The sequence below is a fragment of the Mustela nivalis genome (genome assembly GCF_964662115.1).
Source record: "Mustela nivalis genome assembly, chromosome: 1".
NCBI classification, from domain to species: Eukaryota; Metazoa; Chordata; class Mammalia; order Carnivora; family Mustelidae; genus Mustela; species Mustela nivalis.
This window is the reverse complement of record NC_139020.1, coordinates 83,787,409-83,811,792: the sequence shown is the minus strand read 5'-3', so window position 1 is coordinate 83,811,792 and position 24,384 is coordinate 83,787,409. Positions and strand designations below refer to the sequence as shown.

The window sequence follows — 24,384 nt, the reverse complement described above, 5'->3', positions numbered from 1 at the left end:
TTTTTTAATTCTAATAAGGCGGCAGTCTGTTGAAAATAAAAATGCTAAAGTTAAGACAAGGACATTTATGAATCAAAATAGTTCCATTACAAGTGCCACAAAACATTCAGTTTTAAATTGTTACATGGCACTCTTTCTTTCCCCAGACAGTTATTATTAGATTAGTACTACTGATTCAACAGGCTACTAGAACATTCAGGCCTCCACCTGTCATTTGACTTATTAGAACTACTGTGCAACTCCAGTGACAACCTGGGACTTTTCTTATGGCTCTGTTCCTTGATGTTCTTTGCCTGCTTTACCACCTGCTACTATTTGCTTTCTTCTTTTTCCTTTTTACATCATTTCATATATACTGGGAGTTCACAATCTGTGCCTGGAAAACCATTCCCCTACCCCCACTGCTGAAAACATACCTAACCCCATGTGAAATTATACAATATAGTTTTAATTTAGGGCCTAAGTTATATGCTCATACATTTCAGAAATGATTTGAAAGCATCAACCTAAATTTAAAGTCACCCATCCATATCAAGGACCTAAATCACAAATAATGACAGCATGAAAACATAAAAAAATTTCAAGTTGCTCTCATATTAGCATCTGAAGCCAGACAAGCCCTACAGGCCTCCAGGTATCTCTAGCTTCTATACCTTCAGGAGACGGAGTAAGATTTCAAGCCCCCCCCCCCTTTTGCTGTTCTTTACTACAAACTTTAATTCTATCAGAGACATTAAGCAACTATGTAAAATACCAACTATGGTTTTTTTTTTTTTTAAAGATTTTATTTATTTATTTGACAGAGAGAAATCACAAGTAGATGGAGAGGCAGGCTGAAAGAGAGAGGAAGAAGCAGGCTCCCTGCCCAGCAGAGAGCCTGATGTGGGACTCGATCCCAGGACCCTGGGATCATGACCTGAGCCGAAGGCAGCGGCTTAACCCACTGAGCCACCCAGGCGCCCCCCAACTATGGTTTTTAAGAGTAACAGAAATTGCAAACATATTTCAAAAAAATACTTATAATAACCAAGGGCTTGAACCTTAACTCACTAAAATAGGTGGCAAATCAGGATATTGTGATTCAGTTGCACTATTTTTGATAACTTATTTTATAGAAATAGAAATACACAACTTAAAAATCTAAGAAATAGGTATGATGCTCTTTATTCTTAATTCATACAGAATCCAAATTTTAGCAAGTATGAACCACAAGAAACTCAAGTCCAGAGCTATATTAAAACTTTTTTCCTAAAAAGGCTTGAAGGATTCTTACGATAAATATGGGTGTTTGCATCAAAATTAAATGGCCCCGACTTACTGGGCTCTAAAATTTTCGAAGATTTTATTTGAGAGATCATAAGCGCCCACACACTGGAGCATGGGGAAGAGGTACAGGGTGAGGGAGAGGGACAAGCACAATCCCTGCTGAGCATAGAGCTAGATGCAAGGCTGAAGCTCTCCATCTTGAGATCATGACCTGAGGAGAAACCAAGAGTGAAACGCTCAACCAACTGGGCCACCCAGACACTCCTGGGCTTTGAATTTTTATATTGTCTTGATAACCTTTTCTCTACTTTCCCCTGTACCATAAATTATTGTCCTTTATATTCTGCTAGTAAATTTTTATTCTAATTTGCTCTTTGTCAGCGTCAGAGGACAACAGACCAAATCACCAAGGTTAGTATCGGCCTAAAATACATACATAAATAGAAAGGATAATGCTTTAGTAGGTAGACAGCTTGATGTCTATTCTGGTTGCTTAGGAGTAGCTTCTTTCACAGCTGAGGCTGTTGAATCAGATACTTTTGGGTAACTGATAAAGCTAAAAAACTCTTTTGAAATAGCACAGACTAATTTCTACAGCTAAGACTATAACCGAAATAGTTTGTATGACATGCCAGGCTTGGGAAAAATAAACTGGAAAGAAAAAGGAACAATAGATAAACTGGATTAACAAAGGTCTGAGTTACCTATTTCCAAATTACTACACAAGAAGAAAAAAGTCTTGGTTCTTATTTAAAGTTCTATCTCAGATTTTATAATAATGAAGACAAGAAGTATAGGAAATTGAAAACTTTGACAAAACTAAAATTGCTTCAATAGTTGTAGCTTTTAGGAGTTTATAAAACTGTTCCTGAGACAGCAATCATTAGTGTAATTTTGAACTGCCATAAAAGCATTAAGGTTATCATTCTTTTAACTTTGGAACAAATGTTCCAAAACCAATTAAATCTCATTTATAAGTCAGAGTTACCATGAAATGCTATGGAGACCTAACAAAACCCTACTTATTTGCACCAACAGTTATTACAAGGGGACAAAGGCTTTGGAATTAAGGTAAATATAAATGAGGACATGTACAAACACGAGAAGTACAATGGCCAATTATAATCTAACACTTTTTGAAGGCATGTGTGCATCCCTCTAAGGACAAGAAACAGGGCTTAACCATTTCTGTATCTTTTATATCATTTTTGTACATAGCCTCATCATGTACTCATTTGAATCAACTGATGCAATTTAAAATGGATCCAAATACTAGAAATGTCTACTTCAAAAAACTACTAAATCAATATAAACACTGTATTTTTTTTTTTTTTTTTACTGTTATGGACTTCTAAAATTTAATGGTGTTTAATCTTAAAAATCAATATTCACTTTACCTAATTCAGATTACTTAGCATGATCACTGGCCAGTCTATATGTTTTAGTCAAACTAAGCACTTTTGTTTTGATATTATGCTGTCTCTAAGTTCTCAGCCTCCCAAATCACATTAAAAGAAATCTTCAATGGGAGAGAAGATAATTAAAAAACCATAGTTTTTACTTACCTTCAACTGCTTTAAAAAGTTAGTGCAGGAGTCTAAACTTTTGAAAAGGAATTAAACATCCATAGAAACCACTGTCACTCTCCCTCAAACTTTTAAATAGGGCATCATTATTCTACCTAGTCCAATCTTTATTTCTTCTTCCTAACAAGTGAATTCCTAAGGTTCCTACCTGTCAACTTAATCAAATGGAAAATCTGTTACTTAGGAAGTTTACCTTGATATTAAAAATGTTTTAAATAATTTGTTAGAAGGACACAAAAAGGTTGTGATTATAGGAGGACAAATGGCATAAGCTTAGGTACTTCAGAAGTACATGTTTAACGAAATTGACATTAAAAAATTACTGTTATTTACTTCTTTGGGAAGTTATGACTTTATTTAGCTTCCTTTATTATGGAATTATATAGAGAAGATGCGCCAAAGGAAAAAAAATTACCCTTACAGGGGTTAAAACGCAGTATACTTTATTTTGAGGAATCTTGGCACAGATGTAAAATTTTAACCAATTATCCCAGGATGACAGTAAACAGCAAATAAACAAAAATAAACACAAGAATAGGGTCCTGCAAAATGCTATTATAAAATATAGTATTATAGAGTGAAATAACTTATAATCCATAATTAACCAAACCAAATCCTAGAATATGAAAGTCTATATAAGTTAAATTTGATTAAAGACAAACATACATACACAAATACACACAGCTTTATTTTCATATTTTGTAAATACAAATTCTGTTAAGAAATATATCTGCAGCTGATTTCCCCCAATATTCATTTTTAAATAAGTCTGGGTTACAGAAGTATTACAAATGTACCATGCCTGGTAACAAAAGATAGTAACAGAAGTCATTCTAGAACAATGGGAACTGACTGAGAACACTCAGGCATCCTAATGAAACTTTCAATACCAAATCAAAATTCCCAATTTAGTTTAAAATCAGTAGCATAAGACATTAAAGAATACCAGCAGCTATTTTACATCACAATATAGTTTTGTTTTAATAATTATGCTCTTGGGAGGGTCTGGATAGAACACAGGAAAAGAAAGGAGCTTCAAATCAAAAAGGAATTAATATATCTGACAAAGCCATGTTTTACACTAATAACTTTCTGAAGGGAAGACAAAAGAAATTAGGTATTTTTCTTACCAGGCAAGACTGGTAAAACATATCTTTACTCAGAGAACACAGGGTTCCTAATAAAATTCAACTTAACACCAGGTATTAGTTTTATACCTCTCTAAAAAGACTTTAAAGAGTTGTGATATTTCATAATGACATAGGAGTTATTTTCTTGTCTTCCAATATTTAGTAGTTCAAGTAGGCCATTCTAACCAAAACAAAAACCAGCTTGGTAAGCTTTTAGTTAACCATGCCAAGGTAAAAAAAAAAAAAAAAAAAAAAGGCACTGAAGTAAAATCGTCAAACACCATGTGTACAGAGTTCATTTTTGTGCTATTTAAAATTAGTACAGATAAGAACAAAAGTAAAGGACTATTAAAAGATAATGAATCTCATTTAAAATATTGTCTTAAAGGAAAATATAAACAATAACAATAAAAAGCTGTAATATCCCTGTCACGCTAAAGCAGCACAATAATATTGGTGTTTAATATTTATTTCACTACGCCAATATTTACGTGCTGCTAGAGCGGAACAAGTATGTCAGTCCATCCAAACATAAAACAAGCATCTTATGGTGAAAATAGTTTTGAACGAATTTCCTTAAATTTCTAGAGCAGCAAATAATGATTCGCATCTTGACTGTAGTATGTAAACCATGATGTGCTGCTACAGTACTTTAAGGCCTCAATAATACAGGATTCATCCAACAGGGGGATAACCCTCTAAACTTTATTGAGGGGAAAAAAAAAAAAAGAAAGAAAGAAAAAGAAGAGACTCTCTTAAGTCTTTAATAAACTTACCTGCAAGATTAAAAATCTATTATGGTCCAGGTCAATTCCATGGCTTCGAAGAAGATTTCCAACATCCTTAAACGTTGTCTTTTTCCCACTTATGTGATAGACAGAAGTATTATCTCTGTAGGCAGTTCTGGATACATAGAAGTTACTGTTAGGAATGACTTCATAATCATCCCCTTCCTGTTTTGCATAAAAACAAAACCAGAAAACAATTGTTGGTATTAAGTCACAGGTCTGCACCAAATTTCATTCTCTTCATATTCAAACCAATTCTATGGATTAAAAACTTCAACATGCATATAAACTGGCAATAGTTCTAAGACATAACCCTCTGAGCAAAGAATAGCCTCCAAGTTCTGATCTCTTACTCATAGATCACAAAAAGCAAAAGGCCAAACAAACAGAAACAAAACAAAAAACCCACCTCCAAACAAGTCAAAATATATTTGACTGAGAAAAAGGGCATTTGAAGTGAGACAAGAATCTCACCATATCTGAAACAAACTCATCTAAATTATCAAGCCATGTTGACAGATTAAATTACTAGTCCCATTTTTTAAAAGCTGCAAGAAATGATCCAAGGAAAGGAAGGTAATAATGGCATAACATGGCTTAATCCTCCCCCCCACCCCCCGCTTTTTGGTAAACAATATTCTATTAATGAAAGGTATGAAGAACTGCAAAGAATTCACTACATTCCTCCAATTTCTAGAAAAATCAAACAAATTTTTAAAAATGAAGTGTAAATCTACTTTAATATTAAAAAGTTGCTTTCCCTTAAAAGCTTTCCCATTCTGAAATTATGGCTTTTAAAATTTACACAAATCAAACATAATTACAATAAGCAAAGAAATCAAACCTGATTTACTGGCAATCATTTTCTAACCTAAATTGTACAATAAAAAAGCACTAAGAAACAAAATAGATGCCATCATGTAAATTTTATTAAAGTCCATTATGTTAAAAAAAAATCTAAAAAACAAAACTTAGAAGCCAAGTCACATCCTCGCTTCACTATGAAGGTTTCTATATTTTTAGGTTCCAACCGGTCAGTTTTAAGCCATGAATTTCCAACGTTAGCTATTCAACAGATAAGAAAAAAAACGAGTACTAGCAGAACCATGTAAATAAGCTAAATATTTTACCTAAAATTGTTTTTCTAGAAAACATATCAACTTTGCCTTTTCCCTGTTTTAAAAGGGTGGTTTTATTTATAAAGGATAGTTTAAACTGAAGCAGAGTTTTTTCATATTACAGACAACTAATAACATTAATGTGAATTAAAATAATGGAGATGGTAAAATTAGTAACATTTGTAACATTTTCAAATTTAAGAAATTTATCTGAAAGCAATAAAAACAACTTTAAAAACGAACCCAAAATTTATAGTGAAAGAATGCCTCGATGGCACTCAGGATTATACTCAATGTTTTATTCTAAAAAGGTAAGTACTACAATGAGCTACATATAATTCATTCCCCTGGCTACAAATTTTAATATTTTAAGTGTAACAGCTGCCACCAACACTACTCAAAAAGAAAATATGGTCTGGAGGTAATGAAATCAGATCTGGGGGGTAATAAAATAATTATCTGTTCTGCTTTAAACATACGCTGATTTTTTAAAAAGCCAATTTAAGCCAAAAATAATAAATGCACAATGTATGGAAATCTTATGTTCCGTACTTGAAATTGCAAATAACTAAATACTTCAAAGTCCCTTACCTTATCAATTATCTTCTGAAAATGAACCTCTACAGTACAACTCTGAATGTCCTTGTGTTCATCAGAATTGTGTATTAGTACTGAAAGTTTTTTAGATCTTATTTTTTGTGCTCGATAGCCAAACACAAAAAGCATAGAATCAATAACATTGGATTTGCCACTGCCATTTGGCCCAATAATACAGGAAAAACGCTGCATAAAAAGAACAGAAAAAAAAATTAAAGTTAAAAAGTTCATACCATACAACTGATTTAATTTAAAGTGCTTGCCTTTTTTACTTGCAGCAAAACTATTAAGTATTTAAAAGGTTTCATTTCAATTTGTTTTCTTACATCATGTTCTCCTTTATCACAAGCTTCAACACCTTTAATAAGACCATATTCTCATTCTAACTCACTTTTTACAAAATTCATTCTAATAGAGAAAATACTTCCTTCAAACAAAAAACTCACCAATTCTATTCTGTGAGGGGAAACTTAACAGCTAAAGTCGTACCAAAGATAACCAGTATAAACAAAAATTAATTTCAGTTGTTAAAAACACAGGAAACATACCATTTGTTGTCAATCAGGATGAACATGATAAAACTGATTTATTCATCTTGTAATAAAAACACATGACCCTATAATAGTTACTTAAAACAGTCAAATACCTTATGAAAAGGTCCCAGAATTTTTTCCCCAGCATAGGATTTGAAGTTCTGGTTTACAATATGAGTTATCATAAGCCGAGGAGCTCCAGCTTCATTGGCCATTGCTGGAGGCGGGGGAGGAGGGATGCTATTCAAAATTTCTTCTAAACTTCTATTATCAATTTCCTCACTTGGTGTCTCTAGGTCAGTCAAAGGAAAGGGAAAGCAAGGGGGGAAAAGCCTATATTAGTGCAATTAGTTCAGAGAACTACTGCTTGCTAATTTTTGGAGAAATGTTATTTATGAAATCTAGGAATCTGTATTTTCCACTTCAATGTATTATCCTAAATTCAGGAGAAATGAAAATCTTTCAGCTTAGTTTTATAAAGAAAGAAATTCTCAAAAGAAATAACCTACAAAAATACATCTCTTTAAGAGTCAAAATGCTACAACATAAAGCAGGTCTGGGAAAACCAGAACAACGTGATTCTCTGTTCCTCACCTTAAACAGGTGGTTAAATCCTAAGGCTCTATTCCGCTTATCTCTGAGTACCGGGAACCTTAACTTTGCACCCTCAAGAGCTCCAGCGACCCTGTCACAGGGGCTTTCTAATGTCACCCAATTCCCGTACTCAAAAAAGTTACAGTAGTTTCGAGTAAATTATTCTCTCTTTAAACGCAATTTAAGACCAGGGAAGTTAAGTTATGGTCAAGCAACTTTAAAGATGCAATCATGTTAATTCTGTCCTAGAAAACTGTATACTAGCTATTGGCTTACCGACTTCGGTGGAAATACAAGGCCACAAATTCACAATTGTAGCCACATACTTGCCCTAATACCCACCAGCACCGTTACATCGAAATTGCACGAAGACTCTGATCTCTGAAAATTGCCAAATCGCTTTCTTGAGCTGCTCTATGGGACCGACACGCGACCTACAGTCATCAACTCCGCAGCCCCTCACCTCCACGCCTCCAAACACCAGTCAGTCCCGGGTTAGGCGCGGACCCACAATGGTCTCCTAGCGCGTTTTCCGAGGGAGTCGCGGTGGGGTACTCACCTGCGGTAGCAGGGGCCGGGCTGCCCGCGCGGCCGGGCGGGGGTTCCGGCTCCGCGTCGCTGCTGGTGCCGTCCGGGGACTGAGGCGGCTCTTCCCTTCTGCGCCGGGCGGTGGAAGGCTGGGTGCCTTTGCGGGGCATGGTCGCTGGGGCCGGGGGAGAGCCAGGGGCAAGTCAGCCCGCCGAGCCGCAGGACAGTACCGGTACATTCCTCGCTGGAGCCCGCGTCGGATGGGTTCAGCCCCCACCCCTTCCCACTCAGGGGAAAAACTCTGCCCGTTTCCGAGAGCCCAGTTTAAAATACGCCGCTCGACGCCAGCGGGGTGCTCGATAAAGAAGGCACGAAAAACCCAAGTGCCCAAAAGGCGGGATTCGTTTTAAGTCCGAAGCGAGTGGGAAAACCTAGACGTGCCTGGTTGTCAAGCAAGGATAGAACTGCCTAAGTTCTTTTTATTTCCTTAATGCCCCCTACTCCCGTCCCCGCCACAGGTGTAAGAATCTTATCATCCTTTAACTTCCTAACGAAATAATTCCTATACGCCGGCATTTACTGACATTCCCACGCTGCGGGGGTTAGAGAAGCAAGCGCACGGACTCTGCGAGAAGAGTTCTATTAGCTTCAGGTTCGGGGGGACTATCCACTCTTCCTAGAGTAGCTAAGAAGACTAACGGGCGACTCGCCGCCTCTACTTTCCCCGCCATTTAGCTCTCGGTGCCGTTGACGGCCCGGGGCTTCCAGGTCTCCTCGACACCGTCCGACCCGGAAAGGCGGCAGGAGACTGGGGTCGACCACTCTCGACTTCCAAATCAGACATAAACAGCGCCTGCTCCAGCTCAGTCATCTTGGGGTGGCGGGGTCTGTCCCTCCGGGGCCCGTTGCGGAATCTCGTTGGACAATAAACTACAAAAGGTCACCACTAAGGGTTCAGACCCGGTGATTATTCCCTTGAGAGAAGAGAGAAGGTCAGGGGGCCGGGGCAGGGGAGACGCCCTTTCCCCGACAGAGACCAGGATTTCTGAGAAAAGATCCGTGAGGCTTAGAGTCTGCGTCCCCCGCACCCCCGCCGAGAGACGCTTAAGTAGCTCAGAGAAGTGGCGCCCGCGAGAAGCGCGCGGGAGTCCCGACTGCCGGGAGGCGGCCGAGGGGGGAGGGGTGACAGCGAAAGAAATCTCCCGGCGGCAGCCTCAGCCCAGAGCGGACTTCGGCGGCTCCAGCTCAAGGCCTCTACTTTCCAGGCGCCCGCAGACGGGGCAGGAAGTAACAGTGTGACAACCTGATCAGGAAAAGAAGTACTTTACCTGCGGGGTAGTCCACGCACACCGAAGCTGGAAACCGTTGTATAGCACCCCCGCTTCTACCGGTGTTTCGGCTCCGGGTCCTTCACTCGAAAATGGCGCCTAAAATACAAACTCGAACGGAAATTCGTTACAAATGCGCGCAATGCTTTCTGGGAACCACTAATTTGAAAAAAATGCGGCGATTACCACCGCCATCTTCTGGTCGTTTACACGCATGCGCGAACTCCTGGCGGGACCCTTGTGCCAGGGCACTTTTATAATAAGTTAAAAGGTAGAGCGAAACACTGTTTTGTCTGACTCCTACGGCAGCAGTATTTTTATAAAAATGTTTTTCTTAAAAACACCAATCTGGAGAATGGTGAACGAGAGGAAAAAAACCAGTAGGGCTCCACCCACAGCTGGAGGAGGACTCAGGCGTCCACTAACGTCCCTTAAAAAGAGGGCGGGATCGGGTGACCCGCGATGGGGAAGTATCGCGAGAAGAAGGAGTGTGCGTAGCTAGCAGGAGTCACTATGGTGACGGGGAGGTCGGGAGGCTTCTTGGTAACTGGTCCTAGCTCTGTGGGAGCAATCGCCACTGCTTTCCTGGAACTTAAGGTAAATCTCTTCACCTCTGGATGTGGTGAGGAGGGGGTTTGGAAATTGTGACCATCAATGGACCCCACCTTACTTGCTTTAATAGTGTATGTGACATAGAGCATCAGTTATTTTTCCATCTCCGTGGAGGCAGTGGGGCTCTGGATGTAGCTTTTGGGACGCGAAGCAGGAAGCCCTAGGGAGTTTGGAAGGAGTAGAAAGACAAAAACAACAAAAATCCTGAATTGGTGAATGATTGTATGGTCTATATGTGGTTAGCAAAATAATTTCCGAATTCATTGGTGTTAGGTCGTTAGTGTCACGAGTGAAAGGGGATTTCGGGCTTTTGAAATCATTTGATTGAAAGATTCCGTAATGGAAAAAATGATTTGTTGATGTCATCTGGTTATCTTCATGAGAAAATTATCGATCGGAAAATATTTCTTAAGTAACTTTTGAATACGTTGCGTTGTGCAAGGCATAATCAGGATTATTAAGCAAGTATTCCTGTTCCAAGAAAACTTAGTTTTGTTAGTCGATTTTTAACCTGTAGTCTGTGATCCTGGTAGTAAGGTGATTGAGATTCAGTGGAATTCCTAATTAACCCTTCCTCCCCCCCAGCCCCCCACTTCTTCCGCTGCTGAAACTGTAAACAGAATTCTGTGTGTTTGTGCTTTTTTTTTGCGGACTTGGTTTTCCCAGAACTTTGATTACTTTCTCAAATGTGGTCCTAATCTCCTATTATGTTAACCACTGGTTGATTTGACTACCTCCAATGATGTATTTATTCAGCGACACTTAGTTTGACTATGAGAACTGGGAGTCTTCTTTTCCCCTTTAACCTTTGCATACCTAGGGCCCGTCACAGGAAAGCTCCCATAAATCTGCTTTATAAATGAATTTATGTTACCATTCTAAGTAAGTAGTACGAGTCTTGCCCCAGGAGCATAAAGTCAGGTTCAGAGATTCTCAAGTGGGGTGTGGAGGACACCCCTTACAAACTAAGAATTTGGTGAGGTTCAGTGTGGTTAGCAGGAACATTGACTCAGTACTAGAATACACATTTATTTATTTATTTTTATTTTAAATTTATTTTTTATCTTTTTAAAAAAGATATTTATTTGTCAGAGAGAGCACAAGCAGGGGGAACGGCAGATAAGAGGAAGAAGCAGGTTTCCTGCTGAACAAGAAGCCAGATGCCAGACTCAATCCCAGGACTCTGAGATCACGACCTGGGCCTGAGCCCAGGCAGACACTTAACTGACCAAGCCACCCAGGCATCCCTATTTATTTTTATGTTTACTTACTATATTTACTTAACATATAGTGTATCATTAGTTTCAGGGGCAGAATCTAGTGATTCATCTGTTTCGTATAACACCCAGTGCTTATTACAATCAGGTACCCTCCTTAATGCCCATCACCCAATAATATACCTTTATTTTTAAAGTTGAAAAAATTATTGTTTTCATAAGACAAATTACAGACAGTAAAACTCAATGAAAAAAATTTTTGGCTCGTAGGCATATCAAGAAAATGTAGTGATTCTGTTTGAAGGCTTCTGGAGTCTTGAATTTTCAGAGTTTATAAAACACTACAAAACCTGAGTCAGAGAGATATCAATCATGAAAAAAGCAAAGACTAGACCAAACTGAGTGGTATAAAAGAGTCATGGAGATGATGTAGTAGAAAGATGTACCGTAACAAAATCCCAAGTCCCATCATTTTTTTAGCTACGTTCCTGGACAGTTTACTCAATTTATCAATCTCTTTGAGAATATTTATTATAAAAATCAGTATATAATGTCTGCCTCATAGGATTGTTTATAATTATCTAGTACACATGTGAAGCATTTGATAATACTGTGTTTATGACATTGACCTTATTAGGGCATGTGCTAAGGATGAATAATGGGATGTCAAGTTAGAAAATCAGCTTATGAAGGGTCTTGAAAGCCAGATTGAGCATGTTAGATATGATATAGAGGAAACACTTATTAAAAAAATTTTGAGCTAAGGAATGACTTGGTTAAAAAAGAAAAAAAATGATAGTTAAGTAGGATGTGTTAAAGAGGAGAAAGACTTACATCAGGCATGGCTGAACTGAATTATTAGTATACAGTCTCTCATGTGGAGGGAGAAGTGCCTACACAGTAGAATGGAAAAATATCCAGGAAAAAATCTATAGCTTCTGAAGATTTTAAGGTTTAAGAGTCGAAACACCTAAAGTCAGTCAGATAATATTCTTTGTTGGTGAATCCCGAACTAGTGATGAGAAGAAAGAAAGAAAAACAAGTTATGGATAATTCCTAGTTTTACTGCCTTTGATGATTGCTATAAACAGCAGTAGGTCTTAATGACAGATGAGAAAGATATGCAATTTCAATAAATCAATTAAGTAACCTATTGATTTAGATTTAGTTCAACCTAACTATGCTCCACTCAGAACAAATATTTTCAAAATAGCTTAAACCAGGTTGTATAATGTAGAAAAGATATTTATAACAAACAGCTACAGAGTAGACCTAAATCTAAAGTGAAAGTAGGACGCTTAGAATAAGTGAAGTGATTTGAGAAGAGATTAGAATCACAAGAAAAAGTCTTGATTAATTCCTTCCAATATTTTGGATACTTCTCATGAAAATAACAGTGTTTAATTATAAAAAGAATCTGGTCAGATTGGGATGGACTAACTTAACAGTCATTTGGTAAAGTATAATCAAGCCTTATCTTTCTGATCCAAAATCATCTAATAACCGTTATGTGTAATTTCAGGCAGTCTGAGAAAAGAACCCTCACGTTTTACATTTTAAAAGGGAAATTGTACCACATAGGAAGAAATAAAAATAAATTTAAAGAGAATAATAGAGTTAGAATTTAAATCCACATTTGCAATTCTTTAAGTGCATACTTAAGTTTTGTCATCATCATAATATATTTTTTTTGTCTGTCTTCTAATGAGTTTCAGCATTTCATAAAGTCTGATATTAGATTTGTGGATAAATGTTTAAAAATCTCAAGTTTTTAGTTAATTGTGAGTATTTGGATTAATTGGATATTAACTAATAAATAAATAAATATGAATTTATATAAGTAATGAATACTTAGAGAACGTTGTTCAAAATTAATAAATTGTTTGGGGTGCCAACCCTAGGAGTCATGACCTGAGACAATGGCTTCTGCTTAACCACTGACCCACTCAGGTGCTCCCATCTCATTTCTAGATCATTGCACAGCACTCTGGCATATTGTTGAATATGATTATTTTTTTATGCTAGTTGATCAATTAAAAGGATGAATTAAAGATGACTACGTATTTGAGATTTTCTGGCTAGAATTTATTAGGCCATACTGTAAAAGGATTATAAATACAGCAATATAAACAATTATAAAAGGCTGGCTCAGTTGGTGGAACGAACATGCAACACTTGATCTCACGTTGTGGGTTCGAGCCCCACACTAGGTGTAGAGATTACTTAAAAATAAAATCTTACAAAAAAGATTAATAAATTGGCTATAGAACAGGACAGATAGTAATGACTATTTCTCTTGATAATATAATGTTATTATACATTTACATATTATACATTTTGTTATACATACACATTATATATGCATCCATGTAATATGTACATAAATACATTATATTATATATTAGTACATGAATGTTATTGGAATTCTCACCTTTTTTTTTTTTTTTTTCTTCAAGAGTTTATTTATCTGACACAGAGAGAAAGTACAAGCAGAAGGAGCAGCAGAGGGAGAGAGAGAAACAGGCTCCCTGCTAGGCAGGGAGTCTGAAGTGGGGCTCTTTCTTAAGACCCTGGGATCTGACCTGAGCTTAAGGCAGATGCTTAATCAACTGAGCTAGCCAGGCTCCCTGAAATTCTCACCTATCTTAACAAAAGAAATAGGAAGTGAGGAAGTAGAATAGTGTTTTGAGGAAAGACTTTTGAAAAATGAGTTTGCTTTTATTCATGTCAGTCGGGATTAGGAAAGATATATCCAGTGGGAGCAGAGGCAAAGAATATAGTATAGGAAAGAAAATAGGATGAGGCAGTGCTATATGAATGAATAAAACATACAAATAGATTAGTTTTTTAAGGTTGTAAAGTGAGGATAGCACCAGAAAATGTCCATTCTTAGACTCCAGGAAGGAGAAATAATTATAGTAATGCCTCAGGATGGATTCTAGATCATAGGTGATAGAAAACCTAATCTAAATTGTCTTGAAAAAAAGGGAAGTTTTTCTTCCACATCACTTATTTGAATAAAAGTCGTGGGCCACCTGTGAAACAGTCTCTGCAAAGGGAATGGAATGTTCTAATTGGCTTAAGTCTCTCTCATGCTGGCTTCATTGAAGCCACATGGGCTAAAAGTGGGGAAGTGGGTGTTCCAAAGAGAAAAATTCTTTGTAGCTAGGAAGAGTGACAAAAAACACCAATTTTCAACTATGAATAGCTAACAGTTATGTAATTTTTTACTATGTTTCAGGCACTTCACTGGACATTTTACATACATTTAATTATCATAACCAACCTGTGAAATAGATATTATTAGACATATTTTATATAAGGAAGAAAACAACACAGTATCTGGAAGATCAGTAGGTAAAAGTTTCAATAAAAGGGGGTGAAGTGCAGCAGAGACTGAAGGGAATAAGAATGGTGATCCTATGAAAAAAAAACATTAGTTTTTTTTCAAATGCAGAAATGCATGAAGAAGACAACAAAACTGGGCCATAGTCTTATCACTCAGATAATCTTGTACTAAACATACAAGTGTATAGATAAGTAAAATACTATGAACATAGTAAAAACTTCAAATGGTACAGAAACCTAAAACGATAATTAAAACCTTCCCTTCTCATCCCAGTGCACCTACCCTTACAGAGGTCTCCATTGTCTTGCATATCTTCCCAGAAAAATCTTTTATAATCTTCTAGCTTAAATATAGTCCTTTTTATTTACACAAAAAGGATTGTGTTATATTATACTGCCATGAACTTTGCTTTTGTCATTTAGCATTATACACCTCTTTCTATATGAGTACATACGGATTCAACACACACAGATTCACCTCATTTTAAATTTTTATTTATTTTAAAAAAACTTGTTTATTTGACAGAGCACAAGCAGGGTTAACGGCAAGCAGAGGGAAGAGAAGCAGGCACCCCTCTGAGCAGCGAGCCCAATGCGGGACTTCATCCCAGGACCCTTGCAATCATGACCTGAGGCAGAGGCAGCTGCTTAACCCACTGACCCACCCAGGTACTCCCATCTCATTTTCTAGGTAGTTGCACAGCACTCTGGCATATTGGTGAATGTGATTCTTTTATGCCAGCTGATGAATTAAAAGGATGAATTAAACATGACTACGTATTTGAGATTTGAGAATCTCATGGTTTACTGACTAGAATTTATTAGGCCATACTGTAAAAGGTTTACAGATACAGCAAACAAGAATAATATTAAAAGTGTGGTTGGCAATATCTAGACATAATCATGGCTAGAACTGCAGAGAAATGTAAATACCACAGTATATACATATACTTTAGCAAATGCATAGAGGCATTGGAATGGGATGGGGGTTAAAGATCTTCAGTAATTGAACTGTCTGGCCATTTGCAAGCCCATTTTCTTTGCTTATTATGTCTTTGAATCTGTCTCTGGAAATGGTGCCTGCCTCGCTCTTCTCTGACGTGCAAGAGATCCTACCTCTAGTCTGCAAGTGATTTTATGAAAGGGCAACCTGGGTAAAAAGATCTGCCTTCCTCTCTCTCTCTCTGTACTCTCCTGGGAAAGAATCACAGGAATCTGATCAGAACTATCAATTTAGAAAACTGTACATAAAAGTTGCACTTTCAAAAATAGGGCCTTGGATAGTCATAAGCAAACCATTCATTTTAATATCAATATCCAAGGGCTAGCCAGTATGCAGATGACCCAGAACTTGGTATAAATGTACTTATGATTTAGCTCTTGTGAGTTACCTATTCTTCACATTCTTGTTCACTCCTGAGGCTTATCTGCTATTTCTTATCTATAAATTGATGTTATACCTTCCCTCTTTCCTGCCTAAAATTTTTCTCATCTTGTTAGTGCTTCTACCTCTTAATTTTAATTCTTTTTCTAAATAAGATTTTTTTGGTTGTATATTTATTTATTTGAGAGAGAGAAAGAGAGAGTGCAAACGGGGGCGGGGGAACAAAGGGAGATGGAGATGGAGATAGTATCAAGCAGACGCTGCTCTAAGCCCAGAAACTAGCTCCAGCCCCCATTTCATGACCCTAAGATCACGACTTGAGCCAAAATCAAGAGTTAGATGCTCAACTGACTGAGCCAACCAGGTGTCCCTCTTAGTTTTAATTCTTAAATCTAATTCTTTTATTTCTTTTTTTGTAAACCATTTAACCATTTTTAAGTGTATAGTTCAGTGGCATTAAGTACATTAATATTGTTATACTATCATCTCCATCTATCCACAGAACTCTTTTCATCTTGCAGAACTGAAACTCCATAGCCATTAGAGAATAACTCCCCTTTCTTCCTCCTTCCTGCCACCAGCCCCTGGCAACCACCACTCTACTTTCTGTCTTTATGAATTTGACTACTGTAGTACTTCATATAAGTCTAATATACAGTATTTGTCCTTTTGGATGCTAACTGGATTATTTCAGTTAGCATAATAGTAAGTCAAATTCTCAAAATTAGTTCTGAATTCCAGTTTCTTGGATCTAATTCATTTTCACATTATAAACGCATATATCCACAAGCTGAGTATGTAATCCATGATGAACATTTAAACTTAGTTTTTGATAGAAGTATACAGAGTTCTGTAATAAACAGGTGTATGCAGTTGCATATATGTCTTGATGTACGTTTATATGTATGTGATAAATTCTTATGACTAGCGATTCTTCCCAGGCTAGATTTCTTATGCAATACTTCCATTGAATTGTAGCTTCTAACAAAGTTTAGCACAGATGTGTCAGATTGGCAGAGCCTAGGGTACTTACCTCTGTCTAGCGATAAGGAAGGCTAGAAAGGAAATAATGTTTCTTATAATGAGAAAAGGACTCGTAAGATAGGGGATTACCCAAGTATAGGCAAACCAGTCAAATGTTTGGGGTAGAGAACAGAATAAATGACCATTAGCAGTAATTTACCTGCTCTTCAGTAATGTATGCGTTGCGTTTCTGTTTCTCCATATGCCAACACTAGGTTCTGAGTATTTTGCGTTTAACCACTCTGATATCAGAAAAGTGGTATCTAGTTGTTTTAGTTTTCATTTCTTTAATTATAATTGAGGCTAAGCATTGTTTCATGTTTTTGATTGCCCACCTACCATCTGTACTTATGTTTCTGTGAACTGTTAATTTATATGTTTATCAGTGCCCTTGATCCAGTGACTTCATGGATGACTGTGTTGTCTTAGTTATTTTCTGCTTCTATACTATTGCCAGTCTATCCCTCTCCACTGATTACTTCTTTTTTGTCCCCAAATATACTGGAGTTTACCCTAGATAAAAAGGCCTTTATAGCTACTATTCTATTTCATCCTTTAATCTCTATACTTAAATAGCTTAATATGTACAGTTATATAATTTTAACTTCTACCCTTATGACCTATGCTGCTGATTCTGTTTTAGAGCATGCAAGGATGGTTCTAGATGCAGAGAATATAGGAATGAACAAAATAGACAAAAGTTCTTGCACTTAGGAAGCTTACATTTTAGAAAGAGAACGGTAAGTAAAATTCATAGTATGGCAGTTGGCCTTATATAGGTTGTACAGGGAAGGCTTCACTGAGAAGGTGATTTGGGGGGGAGAGATATAAAGGAGGGAAAAGGAGTAAGCCAGGCAGCTACCTGGGGGCAGGGACTTCAGTCAAAGAATACAAGTTCAATGCTCCTGAGGCAGGAGCATTCTTAGTATGTTAGAAAAGGTAGAGGTTTTTGTGTTTGGAGCAGTTTGAGTGAAGAGAGAGAGAGGAATCAGGTAGGGTCAGAGAATATTAGGATATATTAGGGCTCTCCAGAGAAAGAAGAGTTGATGTTGTAGTCTTGAGTCCAAAAAATAGAAACTTGGGCAAAATTTCTGTGTTGCAGTCTGGAGGCAGAATTCCTTCTTGAGAAAATAGTGGTCTTTCGTCATAAGGCCTTCAGCTGATTAGATGGAGGCCACTCAAATTATGTAGGGAAATCTGCTTTACTCTAAGTCGACTGATTATAAATGTTAATCACTTCTAAAAAATACATTTAAGCAACATTTAGATTAGCCCAAATAATTGGGCACTGTTGTATAGCCAGGTTGACACATAAAATTAACCATTACAGTAGAGGAGTTCAGATTAAGAAAAGCTTTGAACACTGTTGCAAGAACCTTAACTTTGAGTGAGATAGGAAGTCATTGTAATATTTTGAGCAAAGAAGTGCTATGATCTATTTTAAAACAGTCACTTTGGCTGCTGTGGTAAGTATAGATGATGAAGGGTTAGAGGCCAATTAAGAGGCTATTATATCCAAGCCAACAAATGATAGCACCTTAAACTGGGGTCATAACAGTGGGGGTGGCAAAAATCAGATACTCTGAAGATAGAGTGTAAAAGTTTTGATTTTTAAAAGTTGGAGTTGGGATGTGAGAGAAGAGTCAGTAATAATTCTAATTCTAATTCTAGGCCTGTGCAACCACAAGAAAGGAATTACCATTTACTGACATTGGTAAGGCTGTGAGAGGAGCGGTTAGAGGAATGATCAGCGGTTTCATCTGGATCTCAAGTTTGAGATGTTTGTTAGACATTCAGATAAGTTGTTAAATAATCAGTTAGATATAAAATCAGGTTCAGTGGAGAGGTCTGAACTGGAGATATGAAATTGGAAATTGTCACTATGCAGTCAATATGTTTGAATTTATATTAAACCATGAAACTGGGTGATACCACCATGTCAGTAGTGTAAATATAGAGGAGGTACAAAAACGGAGCCCACAGTTTAAGGCTGGGAAAATTAGGACAAGAAGTTGGTGAAATTTATTCCCTCTATAACTCTGCAGTTCCTTTCCCTTCCTAACCTGCCCAATGAAGTAAAGCCTAATACCCCAGTAGATTGAAAAGGAATCCCGCAGAGTTCCATGTTCTCTTAGGAAGATTGCCTCTTCCTCCCTTAGAAAACTGCATCAACACTGCTAACTACCGTAGAGACCAGTTCCAGGAAGATGGCTGCAATTTAAATTGATTATCCACCCTCCCTTGTGAGACCACTGGGACTATTCCAGCATACCTTATATCTATGTTTACCTCAGTCTCCACATTCAAGACTCTTAATTCCCTATATTAGTTCGTTACTGGGCTTATCTGTTGATGATGGTAATTTCCACATGATAAAACTTTATTATCTGTCACTGAAAAGGTGGTAAAAACTGATAGGACTCTCCACAAGGTCAGGAATCTTGGCTCTTTCTATCTTGTTACTGTTGTATACATGGCCTTGATGACATAGCATGGAGAGTTGTTACTCTTATTTTTCAAGTTTTATTTGTCAATTATGTTGTGATTTATAAAACTTTTCTAAGAGTTAATAAAATGGCTTCCTTAGGAAACTCATTTACTTTTCATATTGCTGTTGTGGTTAACCACAGAATGTAAATCCCAGATTGGGCCACTAGGTTGATGATGATGTACCATCTCCACATGGGTTTCAGAATTGTTAATGCCCTGTGTGGCCACATCTAGTTTTGAGGGCAGCTGGGAAACATAGTTTTATTCTAGGTGGCCGGTGTACAGCAAAAATTCAGATTTTTTTTTATCACAGAAGGAGGGATGAATGAATATTGGAGGACAGCCTGCCATTTCTACCATTTTCTACCATCTGTCCCAAACTCCTCCCCATAAATACTACCATTCTACCTTTTGGAACTCACAGTATGTTATTGGCCAAATCTGTATTCTCAGCCTTTACTCTGAATGATCCCTTTACCTTGGTAGTCTAACTCAAGTCTTGTTGTTTCCTAAGGAAATTGCTTTCCCCATGACCCCTTCAAGTAGAGGCTCTTTGCCGCCCAGGATCCCACGTGTCAAAAGGCCTTATTTCTCACTGATGTATCTAGACAATGGATTCTTTTTCTCTTTCTCTTTATATATCTCTAGTCCCTTTAAACAAGTCCTACCCGATTAAACCATTCTCTATCCATTTTGTAGTCTCTGCAGTTTTTCCTCATTCAATGAATATTTGAGTGCCTAGCTGTCTTTATCCTCTACTACTATTATTGTCATTATTCTCAGTGATTTAATATCCACAAATCATTCCACTCCATTCCCTGGCCTCTTAGCTCCTTGGCCTCATATACCCACTTTTACAGTCTTTTTTTTTTTTTTTTTAAATTTATTTGACACAGAGAGAGAGAGAGAGAGAGAGACCGAGACCACAAGTAGGCAGAGAGGCAGGCAGAGAGAGACCGGGGGAAGCAAGCTCCCTGCCAAGCAGAGAGCCCAATGTGGGGCTTGATCCCAGGGCCCTGAGATCATGACCTGAGCTGAAGGCAGAGGCTTAACCCACCGAGCCACTCAGGCGCCCCGCACTTTCACAATCTTAACCGACCTTATCATTACCAATGTCTACTTCTCTCTCAAAATCTGATATAATTGACACATAATAAAATAAAACTTAAAACTCCAATCTGAATTTTAGTTTAGTTTTTTTTTTTTTTTTTTTTAAGATTTTATTTGTTTATTTGACAGAGAGAAAGAGCACAAGCAGGGAGAGTGGCAGGCAGAGAGAGAGGGAGAAGCAGGCTCCCAGCTGAGCAAGGAGCCCAATGCGGGACTTGATCCCAGGACTCTGGGATCATGACCTGAGGTGAGGGCAGATGTTTAACCAACTGAGCCACCTAGGAGTCCCTTACATTTTTTCTTCTTAAGCCCCACAAATGTTGACCTATACTGGACCAAAAACAGCTTATCAGTGATTTTTAGGGGTAAAGGCATAGTTGCTCCCATCATTTTCTCATATAAAATTGCAGAGTAGATCAAGTTAGCTATACTGTGGAGATTTTCTTACTATTATCTCCCCACCTCAGCCATTCCCTCTCCCCAAATACTACTGACTGATCAGCCTTGATGACCATGGCTTTGGGTGGAAAAAATGCCTCAGTGCAGTTCTCAGGAAGCTTTGTACTTCCTCAAATTGGCAATGCTCTAATTCTTCTTTTCCCTTACTCTACTATCCAGTCTCATATTAGAATGCACATATCCTTCATGCAGATGATCTCAGCTAAATCGGACAAAATATCTTTCTGAGCAAGGGAGAATCTTCCCAGTGTTGGAATGCCTTGCTCTGATTCCTTGGCACCAGGTTTCTGAATGGTGGCAGATACCTTTCTTATCAAAACCATACTGCCTTTACTATTTACATGGGATTATAATTTCTTTGGTGAGGAATTATTCCTAATTATCATGGTTTTCAACAATTTGAGGTATTTTGATGTAGGATACATCATGCCTTTGCCAAAGATCTTTTAAGTTTCTGATTGCAATTGTATATTCAGATTTTACATGTATTTTCTTATCTATTGTGTTTTCATTTCCAGAAGCACCAATTTGTCTGCCTTTATTGTTTTAAAATCCTTACAAGCTTGGTAAATTTGAATCATTGTGGAAAAAAAGCAGGATTTTGTAAGTACTTTTGCTCTTTTTCCTCCCCTATAATTAGGAGAAGTTCTGATGGAAAGGAGGAAGGAATTTTGAGAAAGGTACTGAAGGTGCTCCCAAAGATGAAAAAGTAAGCCCTGGAAGGTGTGCCTCAGAGAGAGCATATTCTTGCTCTGGCTACTATACATAGATTCATACTTTTGAAGAAGGACAGAAATCTCCCTAAATGAACTAACTGGAAAAGAAGTGTTTCTGACCCTAGTTGCATGTTGGTTGACCATAAATCTTAAGATTTTTTCCTGTGGTTTTAACAGTCCCCACCCCCACTCAATCTAACAAATTAATGAGCAGAATAAGTGAAAAAGGTGCTTTGAAATACAGCTGTGTTTAGCACTTTGCTGATCTAAAAGTCTTCTTGGGTTTGGGAGAATGAGAAATTATCTAAGGGAGGTCCACTGAATACTTATCTGTACTCAGCAGCTCCTTTGTTGTAGTTAGCAGTAATTTTCTACTGGGCAGAGATATTTTTTCCTTTAATTACACTTTCATTTTTTTTTCTTTTTAAGTTAGTGATATTACTCTGAAAGAATTCTGTAACTATAAATTAGGTTTAGACAATTTAGCAATTTTCTTGTTTATATAAATAAATATATGAGTTATATATATGAGTAATTTATTTTTTAAAAAAAATTTTAAAAGATTTCTTTATTTACTTGCGAGAGAGTGAGCAGAGGGAGGGGAGATAAGCAGACTTCCACTGAGTGGGGAGCCTGACCCTAGGCTCAATCCCAGGACCCTGAGATCATGATCTGAACCAAAATCAAGAATCGGCTGCATGGGCGCCTGGGTGGCTCAGTGGGTTAAGCCTCTGCCTTCAGCTTGGGTCATAATCTCAGGGTCATGGGATCAAGTCCCACATCTTGCTCTCTGCTCAGCAGGGAGCCTGCTTCCTCCTCTCTCTCCCTGCCTCTCTGCCTACTTGTGATTTCTGTCTGTCAAATAAATAATCTTTAAAAAAAAAAAGAATCGGCTGCTAACCAGCTGAACCCCCTGGTGCCTAAGAGTAATTTAAAAAATGTTATTTATTTATTTATTTTAGAGAGGGAGAGAGAGAGAGAGAGAGAGAGAGAGAGAATGTGTACATGCATGAGTGGTAGGGGAGTTTCAGAGAGGGAAGGGGCAGAGGGTAAAGGAGAGAATCTCAAGCAGATTCCCCACTGAGCTTGGAGATCCACCTGGAGCTGGATCTCAGGACCCTGGATCATTACCTGAGCTGAAATCCAGAGTCAGATTCTGGGGCGCCTGGGTGGTTCAGTTGGTTAAGCAAATGCCTTAGGCTCAGGTCATGATCCTAGAGTCCTGGAATCAAGTCTCACATTGGGCTCCCTGCTCAGCAGAGAGTCTGCTTCTCTCTGACTCTCCCTCTTCTTGTGCTTTCTCTTGCTCTCAAATACATTAAGTCTTAATAAAAAAAAAAAAAAAAGGTGCTTAACTGACTGAACCACCAGGTGTTCCAATTTATATATATATTTTTAAGTTTCTTATTTTCATTCCAGTATAGTTAACATACAGGGTTATGTTAATTTCAGATATACAATACAGTGATTCAGCAATTCTGTACAAGGTAAGTGTACTCTTTAATCCTCATCACCAGTTTCAAACACAACCCCGCCCCTCATAATCATCAGTTTGTTCTTTATAATTAAGAATCTGTTTCTTGGTCTGTCTCTTTTTTCCCTTTTGTTTGCTTCATTTCTTAAGTTCCACATATGAGTGAGATCATATGGCACTTGTCTTTCTCTGACTTACTTCACTTAGCATAATACTGTGTAGTTCCATCCATGTTGTTGCAAATGGCAAGAATTCATTCTTTTTTATGGATGATTAATACTTCATTATATACACACATAGACACATAACACCACCTCTTCTTTATCCATCTGTCAGTTTACACTTGGGCTGCTTCCATAATTTGGCTATTGTAAATAATGGTACAATGAACACAGTGGTACATATTTCCTTTTGAATTAGTGTTTTTGTATTCTTTGGGTAAATATCCAGTAGGGTGTTTCTGGATTGTAGGGTAGTTCTATTTTTAATTTTTTGAGGAAATTCCATTTGATTTTTTTCTTGTGATGACAAGGTTATTTGGGGGAGTATTATTCTTTTTCTATATTTTTATTTGGCAAATTATCATTGCAATTTTTGTGTAACTTTTATAAGAGATTTATTACCTCTTTCTTAAATAACGTATTTTTCTCATTGCTACTGTGACAACCATAACTGTTGGTCAGTGTATCTATCTCCAACAGAATGTAAACCTCAGACTGATGATGTCATCATAGTCACATGTGGGCTCCAGAATTGAAGCCATTAAAACTAAGGCCTTGGGGCGCCTGGGTGGCTCAGTGGGTTAAGCCGCTGCCTTCGGCTCAGGTCATGATCTCAGGGTCCTGGGATCGAGCCCCGCATCGGGCTCTCTGCTCAGCAGGGAGCCTGCTTCCTCCTCTCTCTCTCTTTCTGCCTACTTGTGATCTCTCTCTGTCAAATAAATAAATAAAATCTTTAAAAAAACAAAACAAAACAAAAAAACTAAGGCCTTGATCCCTTGATTAGACCTTGAGAATTTATTGTAATATACCATTCAATAGGACCAATAATGATCTTCCATTAAGGGGTTCCCAGTTTATAGAG

General features: G+C 37.6%; 2 protein-coding genes across 14 annotated transcripts in view; one reads left to right on the top strand and one right to left on the bottom strand.

The window, feature by feature from the left end:
- Positions 1-9,927, bottom strand: part of SMC4 (structural maintenance of chromosomes 4) — a 36,829-nt gene extending 26,902 nt beyond the window's left edge. The window contains exons 1-5 of the mRNA XM_082687532.1: positions 9,469-9,927; positions 8,172-8,315; positions 7,132-7,310; positions 6,480-6,671; positions 4,759-4,935 (exon numbers count right to left, since the gene is read on the bottom strand). Of these exons, the coding sequence (XP_082543658.1) occupies positions 4,759-4,935; positions 6,480-6,671; positions 7,132-7,310; positions 8,172-8,310 (687 nt within the window). The 5' untranslated portion in view covers positions 8,311-8,315; positions 9,469-9,927. The remainder of the gene's footprint in view (positions 1-4,758; positions 4,936-6,479; positions 6,672-7,131; positions 7,311-8,171; positions 8,316-9,468) is intronic.
- Positions 9,927-24,384, top strand: part of IFT80 (intraflagellar transport 80) — a 125,284-nt gene continuing 110,826 nt past the window's right edge. Inside the window, exons 1-5 of one of the 13 annotated variants that reach the window (XM_082687573.1) lie at positions 9,959-10,065; positions 15,172-15,314; positions 18,724-18,766; positions 21,630-21,714; positions 23,280-23,314. The gene's annotated coding sequence lies outside the window, so the exon portion shown is untranslated. Of the gene's footprint in view, positions 10,066-15,171; positions 15,315-18,723; positions 18,767-21,629; positions 21,715-21,751; positions 21,821-23,279; positions 23,315-24,384 lie in introns of those variants that run through there. The other 12 variants (XM_082687571.1, XM_082687572.1, XM_082687569.1 and 9 more) reach the window with 12 other exon arrangements.